Below are 18780 nucleotides of genomic sequence, written 5' to 3' on the forward strand. Positions count from 1 at the left end.
CTGCTCTGACATCTGCCCTTGCCCTCACTCTGTAGACACAACCAACAATTTTCTTCTTTCTGAGCCTCCAGACATGTGAAATGTTAATTAGAACACTTAGAATGATTGCAGTCTTCCTTTGGAGATACGTTAACAAAATCATCAAAGCGCTAACTGTATTTTTCTTCTGTTTTCCTTCCCCTCAGGGCACAGATATCTCTCTGTCCTGTTACAAGAAAGCAGTTCTCTGGATTGCAGAAATAAGCTCTCAGTTCCAGTTTCACCCTGAAACATTTGCCTTGGCTACCAGCATCTTTAACCGGCTATTGGCATCGGTGAAGGTAGAGCATCTCTCTCAGCTTTTTCCTGGCTCAACTGCTGCCAGGGGATGTCAGGAGTGTGGCATCAGTTTATACACAAAGCAGGGACTGTGTTTGGTAGCAGCCTTAGGGAGCAGTCACAGTCTTTGCTGGGGAAGGCTTTTAAGCATAGATATTTCTATTTATATTTATTTTTATATTATTTATATTTATATAGATGAACTTGAGTGTTTGATGAGGTTCCACTGATTTACAGTCCTCAGTAGAAGTGTTTGTATGATCTCTAGTCCAAACCCTGTGATAGGGGAGGTTTAGATGAGATATTAGGAAGAAGTTCTTCACTGTGAGGGTGGTCAGACACTGGCCCAGGTTGGCCAGAGAAGCTGTGGCTGCTCCTCCCTGGAAGTGTTGAAGGCCAGGTTGGATGAGGCTTTGAGCAACCTGGTCTAGTGGAAGGGGTTCCTGCTGCTGGCAGGGGGGTTGGGACTGGATGATCTTTAAGGTTCCTTCCAACCCAAACCATTCTATGATTCTATAAGTACAAAGAACTCATTATCATCTGGTTGTCTCTGCTAAACAGAAAACATATTTGCATTATCACTTTTAATAGTTTAGTTTTGAAAGCACTATTTTTAACCCAAGCGAGGGGCCAACATTTGCTGCCATTGAAGCAACAGCAAAGTGATGAGTTGAACTGAACCCTGCAGCTCTCAGTTCTATTTAGATCGCTGCTGGCATTTGGCAACAGCTTATTAATTAATATCTCAGCTGAGAAGATGAATAACATTGCATTGTCAATACCGTGGCATTACACAGTCTAAAAATTGTGGGATACATCATTAAAAATTTTGTTTCACTTTGGATTTCCTTGCTCTGTCTCCAGCTTCAAATGCATCTTCCTGCAGCTATACTAGTTCAGAAGCAACTGTAACTTAAAGGAGAGTTTGAAACTCATGCATCTGTCTTAGAATGACAATTATTTCCCCCAAGACTCTTATCTTTTTTAATCAGTGTTTTCTTCTTCTCCCTTCAGGCCCAATTAAAATATCTTCAGTGCATAGCAATTTCCTGCCTTGTCCTTGCAGCAAAAACCAACGAAGAAGACGAGGTCTGTATGTTTAATTATAAACACACCAAACTCAGCTCTTGTGTTCAAGTTGCTTGTGTTTCCAGGTCTTTCAACACCTTGGGCATAAAAGAGGAAGCGTTGTTTACCCCGAGGAGTCCTTGGGGGGGGTGACAGTAACATTTTCAGTCCTGTTTCATCATTGTTTGGAAGAATTGTGACCTTTATGGATGAAGGACTTAGGTTGGCTTATGTAATGGTTGTGTTTCCTTCCTCCTGCCTTTAAACCTCTCTCCTCTCTTCAGCATCCATGGCTCACAGTAGAACTTAGTCTGGGGCAGGGGACAATCAGGCTGCACACACACAGCGTTGTGCACGCAGCATCAGAGGAGGGTAAGGGAGGTGAGACAGAGCAGAGGTTCTTCAGAGGAAGCTTAAAATAGCTGAGTTTGCTTGGAGTCAGAACTGGTTTCTGATCCTGGTGAGGAAATGACTCAGGTCTGCACCTCAAGGTGAGCAGGTAAAATCAGCAACTGCCCACAGAAGTGTGAGATTACGCAGGATGATCTCTCATGGCAGAAGTTCAGACGTGTACAAACATGAGCTAAAAGCATTTCAGATTCCATTTCTCCTCTTTCCTTCATTCTGTTTTGAAAAAGAACAGGAAACCCATGAGTTGGAGTCAGACACGCGTGTCTCCTCTGTGCAGCCTCCTCTGCACCGAAATGCTCTTCGCAGCTTTTCTTAGGCTGTGTCACGCTGAGGTTAGGCGCCTTTTCCTCTTAGCTACAAAGGAGAAGCTGAGTCAATGACCACAGGAAACAAGTCAACCACAGAAGGCCCCTGTAAAACAGCCTCCTCCTTGTCAGAGGAACAAAGTACCGAGACTGGTAGCAGGGAACCTGGATCACCGCTGCACTGAGGATGGGAGTTACCGAGGAAAGTGGGCTCCAGAACGAGCACTTGGGGATGGGTATCAACTTATCAGAGCCCTTTGCAGTACAGAGAAACACACACAGCATGGCCTGGGCTGTTGTCTTCTTTCTTTATTTTTTTTTTTAATTTTTATATTTTTTTTTACAGGTAATACCATCGGTGAGGATGCTTGCAGTGCAGAGTGGTTGTAAACGCTCTCCAGCTGAGATCTTGAGAATGGAAAGAATCATACTAGATAAGCTTCACTGGGATCTTTACACAGCAACACCCATGGATTTCTTAAACATTGTAAGCACTAAGTTTTTGCAATTTTTAATTTTTTTTTTCTTTAAAGAAACAGCTCCTTAATCAAAGAAGACTAGAAAACACAGATGCACACACATACACACACCCACACATCCTTCCCAAGCTACAACGACCTGTTCTTAGCTATCTCCAAGTCTTTTGAAGAATGTTACAGTGATTTTTTTTTTTAATTTATTTTTTAAATTTTCTATTATTTAAAACTTTTAATTTTGCTCAAAAATTTCACTCCCATCTTTAAAGGGCAACTAAAATGGACGTTAAAAAGATTTTTATAATGCACAATTATACGCCTTTTTTTTTTTTAAATACACACTGCAAAAATATTTCTAACTATTTCCATTCTATTAATACTGTACATAGAAAGCTGTCAGAATTTTGCTACATTTCACAGACAGCTTTTTTTTCTTAAACCATCTATCTTTTTTCATCCCATTAATTATTCACCCTTGGTTTAGGCAATGACACTACCCCGATCTGGCACTTAGTTCACATTGCGGTTACTAAACATTTGATAGAAACAATTAAACTTTGTCTTCAAGAAACGATCATGTGCTAGTAAGGCAAAAAATCATGTGATACAAACACATCCTGGATCCCTTTTTTTTAAGGTTATGTGCAAATATTAAGCCATTTTAGGCTGCTGATTGTGAAAACTGCCTTTTTTAGGTGCTTGTTTCCTCAGTAAATTCAAAGTGCGGTTATTTTTATTGGTTTTTACTCTATTTGTAATCTGCTGGCCTGAAGTGAATCTCCTAGATAGCAATCTGGATAACGTAGAAACTTCAGAAATCGTTAGGAAAACACACCTTTTACATTCATTATAAGCTCAAAAAAAAAACCCAAAACAACCCAAAAAACCAAAACAAACCCAAAAACCCAACAGTTCAATGGTTGGCAAGTACAAACACAAACCCAAAAAAGCAGGGAGGGGAAGAACCCTTTAGGTTTCCTGGTATGAGATGGAATTAGTCTGTACTTCTGGTTGATAACATATGAAAACATACAAAGTTCACTGACCTCTGCTTTTTTTCTTTAAATATATATATATATATGTATATATATACACTTTATCTTCTCTCCAGTTCCATGCCATGGTGATGTCCAACTGGCCCCATCTCCTACATGAGCTGCCTCAGATGAATCCTTCCCGCCACGTTGCATTCTTGACCAAACAGCTACAGCACTGTATGGCGTGCCACCAACTATTGCAGTTTAAGGGCTCCACGTTGGCTTTGGTGATCATCACCTTAGAGCTGGAGAGGCTGACTCCTGATTGGTTTCCTGTTATTACTGATCTGCTAAAAAAAGCACAGGTAGGAATCAAAATGGCCTTTGGTCACCAACCTTGAGGTCAGGACACTGATAAATTAATAAAGCACACGTGTGTTCACAACCAGTATTGCACTGAAGCAGCCTTTGCTGCAGACCTTGCTGAGCACTAACAGAAAGGAATAAGACTGCAGTTAAGGGCTGGGACTGTGGAGAGGGCAGGGAAGGGAGGTTTCCAAATTCCTTGGCCACAGATAGCCCCTTCCTCCTGAGCAAGGAGAGATCCTCCCCCAATGGGAGCATCTGGGAGCACCTACAAACCTGCCCGCTGTGTCGCCAGCCTCCCGCTGAACACGGTGAAAACTTGTGAGCACAGTTACATTGCTTTTAAAAATGTGATCAGTTTGTCTCCTAAGGACAGACACTCAAGGCAAGCTTGGTTTGTTTTTCCTTAAAGCTTTTCTCCAGTTTCATAAACACGTGCCTTTTAAGAGAGTACACCTAGAAGGCTAAAGACCCAGCCTGCCAGCTTGCCATCAACCCATCCTGTGGTCTTGAATTTCTGTCTCCCTCCTGGATGTTGCCACCTCCTAAAAAGAGGGAGGACTTGCCCACCTTTTGTGTGGTAGCTCAGGAGCTCCTGGATAAGTATTTTGCATCAAGGCCAACACACATATTGCTGATACACATCTACTGAGGCATCCAGTGCAGCCTGTCCCTGCCCTCCCCCGGATCACAGAGTTACAGGAGCAGCAGCCAGAGAGAGAGAGAGAGAGAGAGAGAGTCCTTTTAAGGGAACTTTCACACAAAATCTGCATCTTTCCTTCCAGGTTCCCAGCACTGAATTCATCCCCTGCAAAGAGCTTGTGGATCAAGAGCTCAGGTGCTCACAGCCATCCAATGCTGTTTATATTTTCTGTCCCATCACTCGAGCCATCCAGGGCCATCCCAAGGCACGGCTGCCCTGCCACCACCCTCCCGGGCTGAAGGATTCCCATGAAGCCAGGCTGAAGGTCGCTGGCAGTCAGGCAGTGTCAGCACCTTTCACACCTACCACAGCCCAAACTCCTGATGGCACCATGGAGACAGATGAATACTATGATGGATTCAGACACCTGTACCGTGAGGATGGGGGAGCGACTGGTGGGAGGGTGAACTCGGGGGGCTCCTGCCCTCAGCTGAGGCCAGGAGAAGGCAGCTCCCCATGTCCATGTCCTCCCTTACAGCCACTGGAAAGGGACTAGTGGAGAATTACTGCCTTGGACACAGCAACTGCAGAACCAGTAGGTCCCAGTGGACAGAACAGCCAGCACATCAGAGCAAAAGCACTGCTGTGTTTTACAGAGAATAACGACCAAATGTTTCTGGTTTTTTACGTCCTTCCTAAGCAGTGTGTGCTACCCCTCAGCTTTAACATCATGGAAACACAGAACACTGGGGAGAGGAAGGACTTGGTCACAATCCTACAACTCAGGGATCAAGTTGGCAGAAGACTAGAAGCTGCACCAGCAAGAATCACGTCTCTCAGAGTTTATTTTGATAAGAGCTGTGATGAAGTGTGACAGACTGAGCCCTTCATCCAGCTCACTCCGTTGTTCCCGTTAGAGCTGATCTGACTTGCCCCACGGGAGAGCGAACAGGAGCTGCCACTGCTAGCTCTGCAAGAGGAGCTCTCAGGTGGAACCAGGGTTTTCATTTAGTAGTAACCAGACTGAAAATCAAACTTCCAGGGTTTTTTTTTTAAGGCCTTATCCTGGAATCCTGGGGTCTGAGGTCTGTGCTCCTTCCTGGTTAAGCCATTAAGGACCCAAGCCCAGTTCCCACACACCATGGGAAATTGCTTCTCTGCCATCACCGTTGCCTTGGGCCCTCCCCACCCAGCACGGGCCATTCAGGGGCTTTAAAATTTGTTCTGTCTTACCAGATGGGACAATACAAAATGCCTTTAATTAGTCCCCCTCCCCGTTATTCTTATTAACTGCTCATCTCCATAGCAAAGCAGTTTTACAAACTGCAAAGGTCAGTTCCAACCTCTGTTGCACTTTTATAAACCCACCTCACACATTCTTTTAAAATACGTGGTTTTTTAGCTGGGTTTTTTTGTTTGTTTGTTTTGTTTTAAACAGCCTGGGCAGCATTTTCAGGTGATTGTATCCCAGTTTGAAGGTGTAATCCAGACACCACCAGGTACTGGATGAGTTACACCACCACACCTGCAAGTCCTGTCACAGAACAGGAGAGGGTTTCAACAGGGATGACATCAGCTCAATGCTGAGCAGGTGTCTCACGTAATGACACGGGGTAAATAAATCAGGGACAGGGATGAGACAGGAGCAAGAAGACCCTCGTGCTGAATAACAGCAGCACTCAGGAGTGCGGGAAGAAACTTTCTGCCCTTCCTTCCCTTGGTTGTCATCTTACCTTGTAGGAGAGGAGTTCCTGCTGTCCTGAGCAGCTCTGTTCACAGAGAAGCGTTACGTTTGCCAGACTGGCACTGAGAACACAGTGAGCTTTGTGTGTGTGCAGGGAGAGAGCCAGGCTTTTCTTTTTAAACCCTAAAGAAAGCGGAGCCCGAGCGCTCCAGAAAGAAACATTTCGTATGGGAGACTTGGCACAAATGACACGTGTGAGCAGATGTGACTTGAACCAGAGGTGAAACCAAAGGGGATCGCGTGAGGCAAGTCAAAGCTACTGCAGACTGTGAATGCTGTGCTGCAGGGGAGGCTCTGCCCTGGCCGGGGATCCGCAGGGGCAGGGCTCGGTGCCCGGTTTCAGACCAGACGAGGTTTACGAGGTGCCCACGCTGCGGCGAGCTGGGGATACATTCCCTGTTCATCCTGCCTACGTACCACAGGGAAGGTTTTCATTTCATGGAAGGGCTCTTCCCTCCCCTCAGTGCAGCACTTTCCTTTTCTATCCCAAGCTGTGACCTGACTGCCTGACTTTTTGAAGGAGGCGAGTTGTCTTTTGTAGTTTTCATTAAATAAAATATAAAGTTTGGTCTGTGTGTCCTCGGTGTGCTCTCCCTGAAGAGTCCAGCCAAAAGCTGATGCCCACACAGGTCCCTGCAGGTCCCTGGGGTGTGTGTCTGCTTCTGCTTTCCTCCCATCCCTCTGCCCTATCTCAGCATCTTCACCAGCTGCTGGTGCAGAAAAAATCTCCACGTAGTAATTAACGTGTGGTAACTTTATACCACAGCCACCAGAGCTCATGTTTTCTCCCCCAGCTTTGAGCCCATCCGTGTAATTTCTCACCCATACACTGGATGACACATTAAAAACCACGAACAAACCTGCTTTTCAAAACCTCTGCAGACCTGTGTGACCAACATTCAAAAGCAGATGTTAATGGGGGGGTTCATTCTAAAATATTAAGTCAGTGCTGCTGAAAGGCCCACCAGGGTCCTGCGTTCCCAGTTGGGGGGCAAGATGCCGTACTGGGATGGGACCAGTCAATCCTGTTCTCCCAGGACACGCTGCTGCTTCTCTGTCCGTGCAGGTCCCTTCTGCACACTGACTCCAGTGCTGGAGTTCTGATAAAGGAGCAAACATTTCTGGCTTGGGCTCAGCAGGTGAACAGTGCCACTTACCTTTGCGTTCCCGTCATCAAGAACGGAGCTTCCTGCCCTAAAGAGCGAGCTGTGGACTGCAGGAAGAACCTGCTGTGGCAATGGGATTGTTCTTGTCAGGGAAACAGCATTGGATGGCAAGAGCTGCACAAATCCCTTCTTACTGGCATTTTGCTACACACCAGGTACTGGTGAGGATGTGCTGGCGAGTGCTGGCAACAGATCTGAGGTGTTCAGGGCTGGTTTGGGGAGGATTGTTGTTTTGGGGAATACAAAACTCCAGAAAACATTTACAGAGTATTTTCAAAGAGCTCTTACGGTGCCTCATCTTGACCTGGTAAGGAAAGCTGCTTCCTCCCCCTCCCTGGGCACCACACAGCTCCCGTCCCGGGCTCCAGCCCTCAGCAGAGAAGCGAAGGTGGGTTTGTGTCAGGAAGGGCAGGATCCCTTCCCCTGCAGCGGTCTCAGCCCAGGAACCCTCTCAAACCCAGACTCCTTTTGCTCCTGCCTTACTTCAGATTTCCAGCTGCCTGAAGCCAACACCCCCTTGTAAGCAAAGCTGTGATTACATCTCAAATCCCCCACAGAAAGGATCCACCAAATGGTTTTGTCCTTCAGGACGTTTCCTGGCAGACACCACTGCTGCACACAGATGCTCAGGTTCTGAATTGGAACCAAAACATAAACCAAACATTAAACAGCGAAGCCATTCGGCGTCACCCCCAGCCACCGCCACATCTCCCATTGATATGCCACTGTCAAAAGGAAACGTGTCACAGCTACAACAAGTCACCCAGGAACTGTCACACGTGAGGATGGAGCTGCCTGGCCACAGCCCAGCATTCACCAGGGTGTTCCAGACAATATACCCCATGGAGTCACTACTCATGGTGGGCATGTGAGGACTGGGAAGAAGAGTCCATTTACACCACTGCACAAATAAACAAACTTCTGCGGTCCGAGAACTGATCAAGAGGTAAGAAAACAGCAGAGGGAGGAGTAACACAGGAGTTGTTTTGCCACGTTACAGGTTTCTGGCAAAATTTGCTGCTAAGAAATGCAGAGAAGCAACTAAAAGAAACCAGCACCGGATCACAGGAAGGTCTTTCAGAGCACCCAGGAGGTCACCTCGAGCCATCACCAACACCAAGTGCCTTCAGACACTATAAAGCCTTTAGCTCTCGTTTGTGGGGTTGCCTCTACCCAGGCTGTTGGGGTTTGGTTTGGTTTTGTTCCTAATTGGCTTTGGTGTTTCCCATTCGATTGGCACAGTACTCACAGCTCCATAAGTGCCCTGAAGAAAAGTGCCCTGAGATCAGGCGATGTGTTAACTCCTGGCAGGTCCTGGCAGCTCCTTCCCTCTCGTTCTTCCTCAGCAAGGTGTGCAACGTGAATCCTGTGGGTGACCAAACTGTGGCCACAGCAAACAGAACTGAATCAAATCTTCTGAGCAATTTGGGGAAAAAAACCAAACCAAAACCAACAACAAAGAAAAGCTTTTACTCCCAATTCACCTCTCCATGTGGGAATGTAACCTGACAATAGCTCCAAAGCGGATTAAGGTTTTGCCAAGGGAATTGGATGGGTTTGCCTGAAAAGAGAACACGGGCAAGTTTAAAACAGGCATCAAAGAATCAGCAAAGGGCGATTCACTGCTCAGCTCAGCCTGACGCTCACACGCTGCTCCAGCTTTGCTCCTGCTTGGTGCTGGGCACGACAGACATGAACAGAGTGAGCCATCCCGAGCGGGCTTCCAGCTCTGAATCCACAGCCCGAGACACGCCCTGGTCACCCGGCTGCTTCTCCCCTGGTCCCACTTCCACTGCAGCCCGTGGGGCCTCGCTCCTGGCAGCGGGCACAGGAAGGGATGAGCCGTGGGGGATGAACTCACTCCTCATGGGGTTTAGTCCCTGCCCCCTGCAAGTGGCAGAGTCTCCAGAACCTCCCCGTCTGCCCGCTTTTCAGGGTATTTTCAGGCCACATACCTGTTACTCGCTGAGATTTATTTCCAAGCCCTAATTTATGCCAAGGACATCCACAGGTTTCAGTGACTGTCACGTACAACAGCCCGGGGGCTGGAGCTCGGTGTCAGTCAGCACCTCTGCACCATCCTCTCCATCTCCACAAGCTCTTGGGTGGTGATGGAGACGCAGTGGGAGCCTCCTCGGGCTCCTCTCTTCACAGCCAGATCTTGTCCTGCTCTGGCCACACGGAGCAGTAGCACACGGCAGGGGTACGGGGTACAAGCTGCCTTCACACCTCCCACCAAGGACCCCCAGCCCCACAGCGCCGGGACCAGCAGCCGCCTGGAGAAGGGGAGGGAGGCTGCTGGCAGCAGCTGCCCCAGACGTATGGGGTGTGCAGGGGACATCTCACCTTCAACGCAGGTATCCAGGGTAACGGGCTTAACAGAGGGAAACTGGAACAACGGGGAGGGCTGTGAACGTGGACACAGCGCTTTGTTGTGCCAGTGAATGTGACTAACACACAAAAGGTGTTTTTAACAGATGTTTGTTAAACAAGTCAGTTTTGTTTTTATTAAACCCAACTTTGGTACAAGCAGGTCATTCCTGAGGTTCATTCCCAAGGCTGTGAAGTTAGGCTGGGGCACAGATATCACACTTTTTCTCCTTTTTTTCTCCCCTTTTTAAACAAGTATTTGTGTAAAGGGAAATCAGCCTGTTACAAACCCAGAACTCACAACCAGGAACACCGAGTCTCCAGCTTTAAACCGTTTCCCCTCCGTTAACCTTTAACATTTCTTTGTCCTTTAAAATGGTTCCATCCTCACCCCCCACATCCCAGTAGGAAACGCTGGAGCCTGGACTGGCCAGGCAGGGTGACCCATCCCCAAAGCAGCGCGTGGGGAGGTGGGCAGGGGGCTCTGGGAAGGGGTTAAGGTGTGAGGCACGCGAGCACAGCCCTAGGAAAACTCAACACATAAAGGGTGGGGGATTTTGGTTAAAAAACCCAAAAGTCTGTAGAAAAAAAAGCTCCACAGAAGAGTTATTGCTAGGAAAGGTGAGAACCCGGCGGGTCGGTTAGGGATGTTGGGAGGTTCTCCAGTTCCCCCCAAAGCAGACTGAGGAGAGGACACACAGAAACCCCGTGACAGCAGCAGCTCAAGCAGCAAGCGGAGCCTCGCCTGGCGCTACCCCAGCTCTGCCCCTCGTCCCCCTGGCACTTGGGTCAGTGTTAACTGCTCTCGCCCAGAGATGAGCGGTTTGGTTTAGTGCGAGCTATGCAGCAGCTTTAATTAGCAATTGATCTGTTGGCAAGTATCTTAAATTGCAACTTTATCAAGAAACCTGATCGAGCAAACTTTTTCCCAATCAGAAGATAACGGGGCATCTTAGTCCTTGCTACACAATCTCTTCTGTGCAAGCTTAAAGGTGAAAGCACCAATTAAGTTCTTCTGCATGAGATGTTTTGGCCTTAATAAATCTTCTAATTAACATATCTTCCTGATGTTATGGAGCACGTGCTGGGAAGACTAAAAAAGCTACAGAAAGAACAAAAGAGAATCAGTGTTTAAGTTTCAGTTATTGACATTAAGACAGTATGAAAGGTCAAAGTACATCCCTGCCTCGTATGACGCAAACAAGAGCCCGTCTGATGACCAGAACTGCCCTCTGCCTTTGAAGCTGTGTATTCAATGCAGAAGGCAGAGGTGTCTCACACAAAGCAGCTCCTGCAGCAGTTCCTATGAAGATTTCAGAAGCAGCCAGGTGTGATCAGCTTGGTTTTGTTCTTGAAACAGGAGCTGCAGAAAAAGCTCCCACCAGAAGCACCACTTCAGCAAACACTCTGCACCCGCCAAACTCCACTGGTTGGTTTGGTCTTTAGTGCAGCACTAATCTCAGTCCAAATCCAAATAAAACCCAGAGAGACCCCAAATTAACTGGATATAACCTCACACGTACCACAGGCACCACGAACAGGGAAAGCTTCAGCAGCTCCCTCTGAGAATAGAACCCCAAACTAAAGCTGTGCCTTTTTTTCAGTCTTGATCTAAGCGTAGGATGTGCTCCTCCAGAAAAAGCAGAGAGCTTTGGAAAGTCCATCAGGAAACCCTCCAGCTCTGCTCCCTTTTCACCCCACCCTTAAATCACCTCTGTGGGCATCACTACATCAACAGAACTGCTGGTGGATCTGCCCCCCGCTCACCAGATCCCACAAAGGAGATGGAGTGATTGAGCTCAAAGTGCCCAAATAGGGATGGCATTTGAATTAATACCTTTGAATTTCTCCCCAGATTACACATAAGGTGCTTTTCCACATACTGTATGATTAGCTAATTGTTAATTAATTAGCTAATTTATTTTTTTAATGTTCCCAGTAGTCATAAGACATCCTGTGACTGGTAAGCTGTCAATCATGACACATTATCATTTCAACAGAGATCCACCGGATAATGCAGGAAATACACCGCTAAATAAATGACACCACAAAAACTCAAAATACATGTGAGATTTAATAAAAGAAAAAGAGTACAAAGTGAGCAGAAAGAACTGAAAGTTAAAAAAAAAACAACAAACAAAACCCCCCCAAACAAACAGAAAAACCACCCCAACACATTTGGAATGACAAAGCGAAGGGATGCAGCAGGTCTGTGAGGATGTTACCCCCACCCTGGGCAGGTCCCCATGGCAGCTCCACGTGCTCGGAGCCCACCACCCCATCTCCACCCTGGGGCACCCACCACAGCCAGACAGAGCTTACAGCCCCACAAAACACTTTTTAAATTAGAAAGCAGACAACATACATGATGGTAAATGTTTAAATGATAAAAAAATGGGTATTTTTTTTTTTCCCATGAATACCAACCTTTTAAGCATTAATGTAAAAACCAGCTGGAAGATGTGTAATTAAACAGTTACAGTCATTTCTGAAGGGTTTTCCTTTCACTTCTAGCCTACAAGATGTACATCTTCAGACTGGAGTGAGATTGGCATCACCATGCACTTGTAACTTGTTAAATAAAAATAAGATGCAGAACTATCCTATTTACCACGTACTTAAACTTGTCTCAGCCACAAGGAAAAATCAAGTACAAGAGAAAAAAAAAAACAAACTGAATCCTGTTGGGGAGATTATGATGTTGACTGCTCGAAAGAACAAGTCACTACGAGGAAAAGCTACGTCCCTCACAACATAAAGTCAATGGATATATAATAATTATCATCATTAAAACAGAGTTACAAACATTCTGAATGTCTTCATCAGAAAAAGCTGGAAATTCCTCCACAATGCCCATGGATTTGAAGGATTTTAACTCTTTCATTGTTATTATTGGTAACTACTTGTCATTCTAGGAAAAAAAGAATTGATCTCTGATGACAGACAGGAATTATCTGCACAGATCTTGCTGGCTGCAGCAGAGATGGGGAGAAAACCATCGACTGGAAAAGCGACGGCCAGGCAGCATCAGCTGCTGCTTCATCTCAGCCTTGAGAAGCAAAACAATGAACCAAGTAGCGTTGCTTGGTTCGTGCAATTAGTGCACCAGAGTTTCTCTCATTAGCAGAAAAAAATAATAAAAATAAAAACAAAAAAATCAAAATCCTGCCCCTAATTTGCTACACGATTGGACTGTTGTCAGCGTGAGCTGGGATTGTCCTCCAGCATGTAACGATAGGCTGGGTTCTTCGTACGTTTCTCTGAGAAAAACACATTAACCCTCCTAAAGTTTGGCAGTTACCCTTTAAAATACATCTAACCTGGAGGCACAGCCTTAAAAATTAAATGTCCAGCTTTCAGCAGACTCCTAACAAGTGCCCATCGTTTTTACTCTTGGAGAAGGTACCTGCGAGATCTTCATGAGGTTCTTTCTCACACACACCAAGTAACACTGACGTGATTTTCACTATATCCATATAAGAGGCCAATGTCTACATGAAAAGTTTTACACCTGAGCATGTAATTAGAGAAAAAAAATAATAATTTAAAAAAGCTGCTTAATGGGATGTGCAAGTGAAAGAACCTCATCTCACAACCCAGCAAAACTTGACCCTCCAACAGACAGACCTGTCACGGCTCAGACACGAGGTCGTGCACCTCCATCTGCAAGTCAATAAGGAATTTGCTGCCATCTCCACTTAAAGACAAGTCTTTCAGGAAAAAAATAATCCTGTAATATTAATAACTAAATAAAAATGCACACACTCAATGCACAACTAACACTTAGCCAGCCAGTGTTTTTATAAACTCTGAAGTCACTATGTGGGGGTTAATATAAAATATTTGCTTTATTTCAGCCTGTTTTCTGAGGGATGGAACTGGGTCCAACTATTTTTCTGTGACAACATAGCTGGTGAGTCCCTATTCAGTTATCATCCTGCCTTATCACAAAACGGTTTGAGTGGGAAAAAATAATACTGATCCTAATTATTCCTCTAAACTCGGTTGCCCAGGAAAACAAGGCTGTGATTTCTAGGCATGATGAGTGTTAAAGGAAGCACCTTCTAAGAGGAACAGAGCCTGTCAGCATAAATACAGTGCAGAGCTCAAGATCAGGGCATTCTCCTTAGTAGGCACATAATAAGTTTAAGGTTAAAGAGTAAAACTAAAGATGACCACTTAAATAGTTTTTTCCACAACAGTAAAATACATTGGTAAATGACAAGTGAAAAGTTACACAAATCCTGTAGTTCCACATTATACAACAAACTCTTAGGAAAAATCTTCCTATATAAATGTTCTACTTTAGCAGTAAAGAAAATTCAAAACATTGTCCCATGAATTTTATTAAGCACTCTCTCTCTCTCTTTATATATATATAGATATATATATATTATAAATGATGTAGAAAGTGTTTAGAGTAATTCAAGATTAAAATATATAATTAGTGGAATGACGATTACTCAGACTAAGATTCCCAGGGCAAAAAAGTCTCAGCATTGTGTTTTTCTACTCATTCTAAAAAACTTACTCCAATCAGGAATTTTGTTAGAAAAATAAACATTTCAGCATTCTTCACACCAGTCCTCACGTTTGTGCCTGTACAGGGGAAGGTAGATGAGCCTCAAGCAGTCACCTTTGCCAATTAAAAAAAAAAATATATATATTATAGAAAGCCAGTATTTAGCTGGTGGGTAAGATGAGTTCAGACAAACAGTTACGGTCACTTTATACACTCAATCAACTGGGTTTAGGAAAAAAAAACATCTTACTTTAGGGGATTAGTTGACTTTGTTTAACAAAATGTACATGGTAAGGTTACTTCCTTAACACCTCTTGGTAAATTCTGCACAGACACCAGCGAGTCGTTACACTGCGACACCGAAGATGCTCATTTTCTCTTTCACTTTGGTCCATTCACACAATGTTATGAGAAGGGTCACAGGGTGGGAAACTCAAGCAACTTAACACATGAAAGCACCAAGTCCACTCTTGGCCTGAAAGTCTGTGTGTGATTAACTGAAAGAAATAAAACAATAAAAAAAAAAAAAAAAGAAGCATGAATTAAAGTTATGAAAATTAAACAAAAGCAAAATGTAGCAAAATATGTTAAAAACAAAAGAAATATGTTAAAAACAAAAAAAAAAAAAAAAAAGAAGAAAAGGGCAAACACTGCTCGGGCATCTGGAGACTCAGAGATGAGATCAACCCCCTGGCACACGCTGAGCCCCCCAGCAGAGCACGACCTGCCTGGCACCAGGAGAACCTCAGCACCAACACTTCTATTTCCCCTCGACACCTGCAATTCTGCCACCTCCATTTTTTACTTATTCAAGCTCCTAAAACTGCTGTGTTGAAACAGGAGGCGATAAAAGGTTCACCCAGCTCTCCTAGAAATTGAAACAAGAAAAAAAACCCGCCCCCTCCCCAAGATCCCTGTCTCTGTTCCCCCTCCCCACGCTCACCATATATTCCCAGTTCCTGCAAGGTCTCAACATCTTGCCCATAAAGCCAGGACATGGGTCCCAGTGGGGACACTGGTGCCCACCAGCTTCCCAAACCCCAGTTGCCTTTCAGCCTGGTTGGGGTGAGAGGTCTGGGTCAGAAAGGCAGCAAAGACATTCCTGTGCTCTCTGACACACAGGTTTCACAAGACACCCCCCCGGAGCCTTCTGATGCTTCCCAGATGAAGAGGGGGTCTGGGAAGACAGGTGACTGGCAAGGACAAGGGGAAGCACCTTTGTCTGCATCTCTGATTACAAATTTTGTCATCCTGCTAGAGCAGAAATACCACATTTTACACTAGCTCACAGGTTTAAAAGAAAAAACAAAACCAAAAACAACTCCACACCCCAAAAAACGAACCAAAAAACACCACCCAACCTCAAAACCCAATCCAAAAAACACTTCCTCTCCCTAATTTATTAATTTTATTCCTGGTGACAGAGCACTCCTCTAGCCATGCTCTGGAGCTGAACACAGCCCCCTCCCCCCAGCACTGCACGGAGCACAGGCTGGGGGTGACCCTCGCTCCTTCATACGCCGCCGGAGCTGCCGCCTTCTCACCGCGGCCGGTTTCTAATCGCCACCCAGAAGAGGAAGGGCAGCCAGACTCGTGTCTGTAGGTGGCCTAAAACCAGCAAAGCACAGAGAATCTATTTCTATCACAGACAGAAGGGGCAGAGGGAAGCTGCAGGGTTTCTGCCTGGCCAGCGCGCACAGCACGTCATCACCGGAGCATCCCCAGCATCGCTCGCGTGAGTTCACAGCGCGCTGCTCACCTTCTCCAAAGCAGAGCTGGGCCCCAGGCTGCCCCGGATTCAGCCCCTCATTCATAGGTGAGTTTAGCTGGATTCAAGCCTGTTTCCAGCAGGATGTTTTACAAACTGGTTTGGATTCTGTGTGTGAGGTGGGACATGCCCAGGAACATGCTGGCAGGAGAGAGTGCTTTGGTGTTAACACCAACACACTTACATTCCAAGGAAATACATCCAATAATACATTAAATAACACACACTGTCACCTTCCACAGGAAGAAACAAGTTACTATCATGTCAGCAGGCAGAACGAGCTTCTCTAGTGCTGCAGTTCACAGCAGAGAAATGACAGAGCACAAGATCTCATCAGCAGCGCGAAGCTGAACATTGTGCTGCCAAGTGCAAGCTCGGGCATTGCTGCTCTCGATGGCCTTTTTGTCTTGTCATCACCAAAAGGCTCAGAAAGCATTGCCACAGCCTGCTCTGGATGTGACAGAACACTGTTCAGACTCTTCAGCTCCTTCACCCAGGGGGAAGTAACAAAAAAATGGGGGGAGTAACAGAATGAGCAGCTTGCACGACGGCACGCTCCTCGTTTTGCTCCCCAGCCAGTGCTCCTTGAAGACTGGTTTGAATGGAAGCAGGATCACCCCCGCAGATCTTTCCTTCTTAAACCCATTTGCCCCACTCCTGCTCTATCATTACACAAGCAGGCAGCTCAAAGAGCATTATTTACATGCCCTGGCTTCAGCCAGATCCATCAGCTTGCAGCAAGGTAAGAATTCTGCCTTTAGGGGAAAAGAGCTTTCTTGTAAGCAGAACTGTGTCTCGGAGCCCTATTTCACACAGAGCCCTGATGAAATTCCAACGAGTCTTCACTCTCAGATGCTGTTTCCTTCATTACAGCTCTGCCTCTAAAAATACAGCAAGAACACTTTCCAAAGAGGGCCCCAAGGCTACAGATCCCAGTGAGGTGCTGCATGACAGGGGACCACAGCTGCAGGACATGACACCTGTGTCAGGATTGTCCCTGCTCCTCTCTGCTGGTTTATTATTTATCGAGACCTTCCCGTCTCGAGGAGCAGGAGGCTCCCAGGATCACTAAGCTGGCTGTCACAGAGGCAATGGCAACCCTGCAGGACTCAGCCTTTACAGAATTAACCTGGAGAAAAGGAGGCTGAGGGGAGACCTTCTGGCTCTGTGCAAGTCCCTTGGAGGAGGGTGGAGAGAGGTGGGGGTGGGTCTGTTCAACCAAGGACCAAGGGACAGGACAAGAGGAAATGGGCTCCAGTTGTGGCCAGGGCAGTGGAGATGGGATGTGAGGAAGAATTTCTTTGCTGCAAGGGTTCTGAGGCATTGGAAGGGGTTGCCCAGGGCAGTGGTGGAGTCCCCATCCCTGGAGGGATTGAAGAGTCGTGTAGACACAGTGCTGAGGGACACGGGTTAGTCAGGGACTTGTCAGTGTTGGGTTCATGGTTGGACTCGATGAACTTCAATGGCTTTTCCAATCCAGGACATTCTGGGATTCTGTGAATGTCCCCAGACTGCAAATCCCTCCCACCTCCAGCCATCAGGGCTTCCCCAGGGCAGTGCCCAGGCACAGGAGGACCCCGTCTCTCCTCCACTTTAAGCAAAGAGGCAGAAAGGTAGGAATTAGGATTCCAAAATCCCCTTTCCCATTTGCTGTCTAAACAACTGACCAAACATTAAAGCATCTGAGCAGACAACCCAGCTTCCCAGCAGCAGAGGAGAAAGACTCGAGTTCAGTCACTTACTTTTTCTTGTCTTTGTCCTTCTTCAGTGGCTGCTGTGAGGTAGCCTGCAAGGATTGGGACTGCAAAGTCTCCACCGCTACTTTCCGCCTGTTGAAGGCGTTCATCTCTTCCTCCAGCTCCCTCCTCTTCTCCTCCACCTTCCTTTTCTCTTCCTGGTGTATCCTTTTTAAGTGCTCAAATTTCTCATGCAGCTGGTAGGAGACAGATCCTCTGAGCATCACATCCAGCCACACCATCAGGCTGTGCTCCCCTGGAATTCCCACCACCCCACATCCACCCACCCACCGGCTGGGGAGCTACGGTAGCCCGTGTCCCTGTGCAAGCCCCTTGGCAGAGCTGACCTCCGGGCAATCACAGCCTCGTCACCAAAAGCAGTGGGGACACAATAAAGGCAGCTCTGCCTGTCACCACAAATCAAACTGGGAGGAAGCGGGAGCCTTGGGTAAGTGCTCTGAGGATCTCAGCTCAGCCTGCAGCGGGGCTGTGGGCATCGTGGACTCGTTCATTCCTCACTGGTTTTGAAGATGGTCCATTTATTTCCTCCCCAGTCATGGCAGCTGCCCGTGGCCTCACACCAGCAATGTGGGAGACTGCAACCCTGTACTCTGCTCTCCAGTGAGACTCTGGGGGTGAAGTCTACATGACATAGATGCTCATTAAAACACCCTGCATCACCCTTCAGTCTCCGAGCAGCAGCCGAGTCTCCTACACACAGCACAGGACACACAGCAGTCTTTGCTGTTTCTGGAGCACCCAAACCAGGGATGCTGTTTTGAAAACATTACCCCATGTCCCCTCCTCTGAGTGGGGAAGGTGTGCATGTGTGTGTGTGTGCTTTGGCTGCTGAGGTCTGCTCAGAAGCTGCATGTGCTTTCCAGGATCCATACGTTGCCCAGACCCAGAT

At 46.5% G+C, this 18780-nt stretch overlaps 2 protein-coding genes across 4 annotated transcripts in view; one reads left to right on the forward strand and one right to left on the reverse strand.

Moving 5' to 3' along the window:
* LOC104528943 (cyclin-I) overlaps positions 1 to 2749 on the forward strand; it is a 3668-nt gene extending 919 nt beyond the window's left edge. Inside the window, exons 2-4 of the mRNA XM_010173101.1 lie at positions 186 to 320; positions 1333 to 1407; positions 2449 to 2749. Of these exons, the coding sequence (XP_010171403.1) occupies positions 186 to 320; positions 1333 to 1407; positions 2449 to 2649 (411 nt within the window). The 3' untranslated portion in view covers positions 2650 to 2749. The remainder of the gene's footprint in view (positions 1 to 185; positions 321 to 1332; positions 1408 to 2448) is intronic.
* SEPTIN8 (septin-8) overlaps positions 2398 to 18780 on the reverse strand; it is a 30269-nt gene continuing 13886 nt past the window's right edge. The window contains exons 8-10 of one of the 3 annotated variants that reach the window (XM_029086253.1): positions 17877 to 18067; positions 3625 to 3905; positions 2398 to 2510 (exon numbers count right to left, since the gene is read on the reverse strand). In XM_029086253.1, the coding sequence (XP_028942086.1) occupies positions 3740 to 3905; positions 17877 to 18067 (357 nt within the window). In that variant the 3' untranslated portion in view covers positions 2398 to 2510; positions 3625 to 3739. Of the gene's footprint in view, positions 2511 to 3624; positions 3906 to 10891; positions 10947 to 17876; positions 18068 to 18780 lie in introns of those variants that run through there. The other 2 variants (XM_029086254.1, XM_029086255.1) reach the window with 2 other exon arrangements.

Source organism: Antrostomus carolinensis, unplaced genomic scaffold (assembly GCF_000700745.2).
Source record: "Antrostomus carolinensis isolate BGI_N321 unplaced genomic scaffold, ASM70074v2 scaffold13918, whole genome shotgun sequence".
Classification (NCBI taxonomy): domain Eukaryota; kingdom Metazoa; phylum Chordata; class Aves; order Caprimulgiformes; family Caprimulgidae; genus Antrostomus; species Antrostomus carolinensis.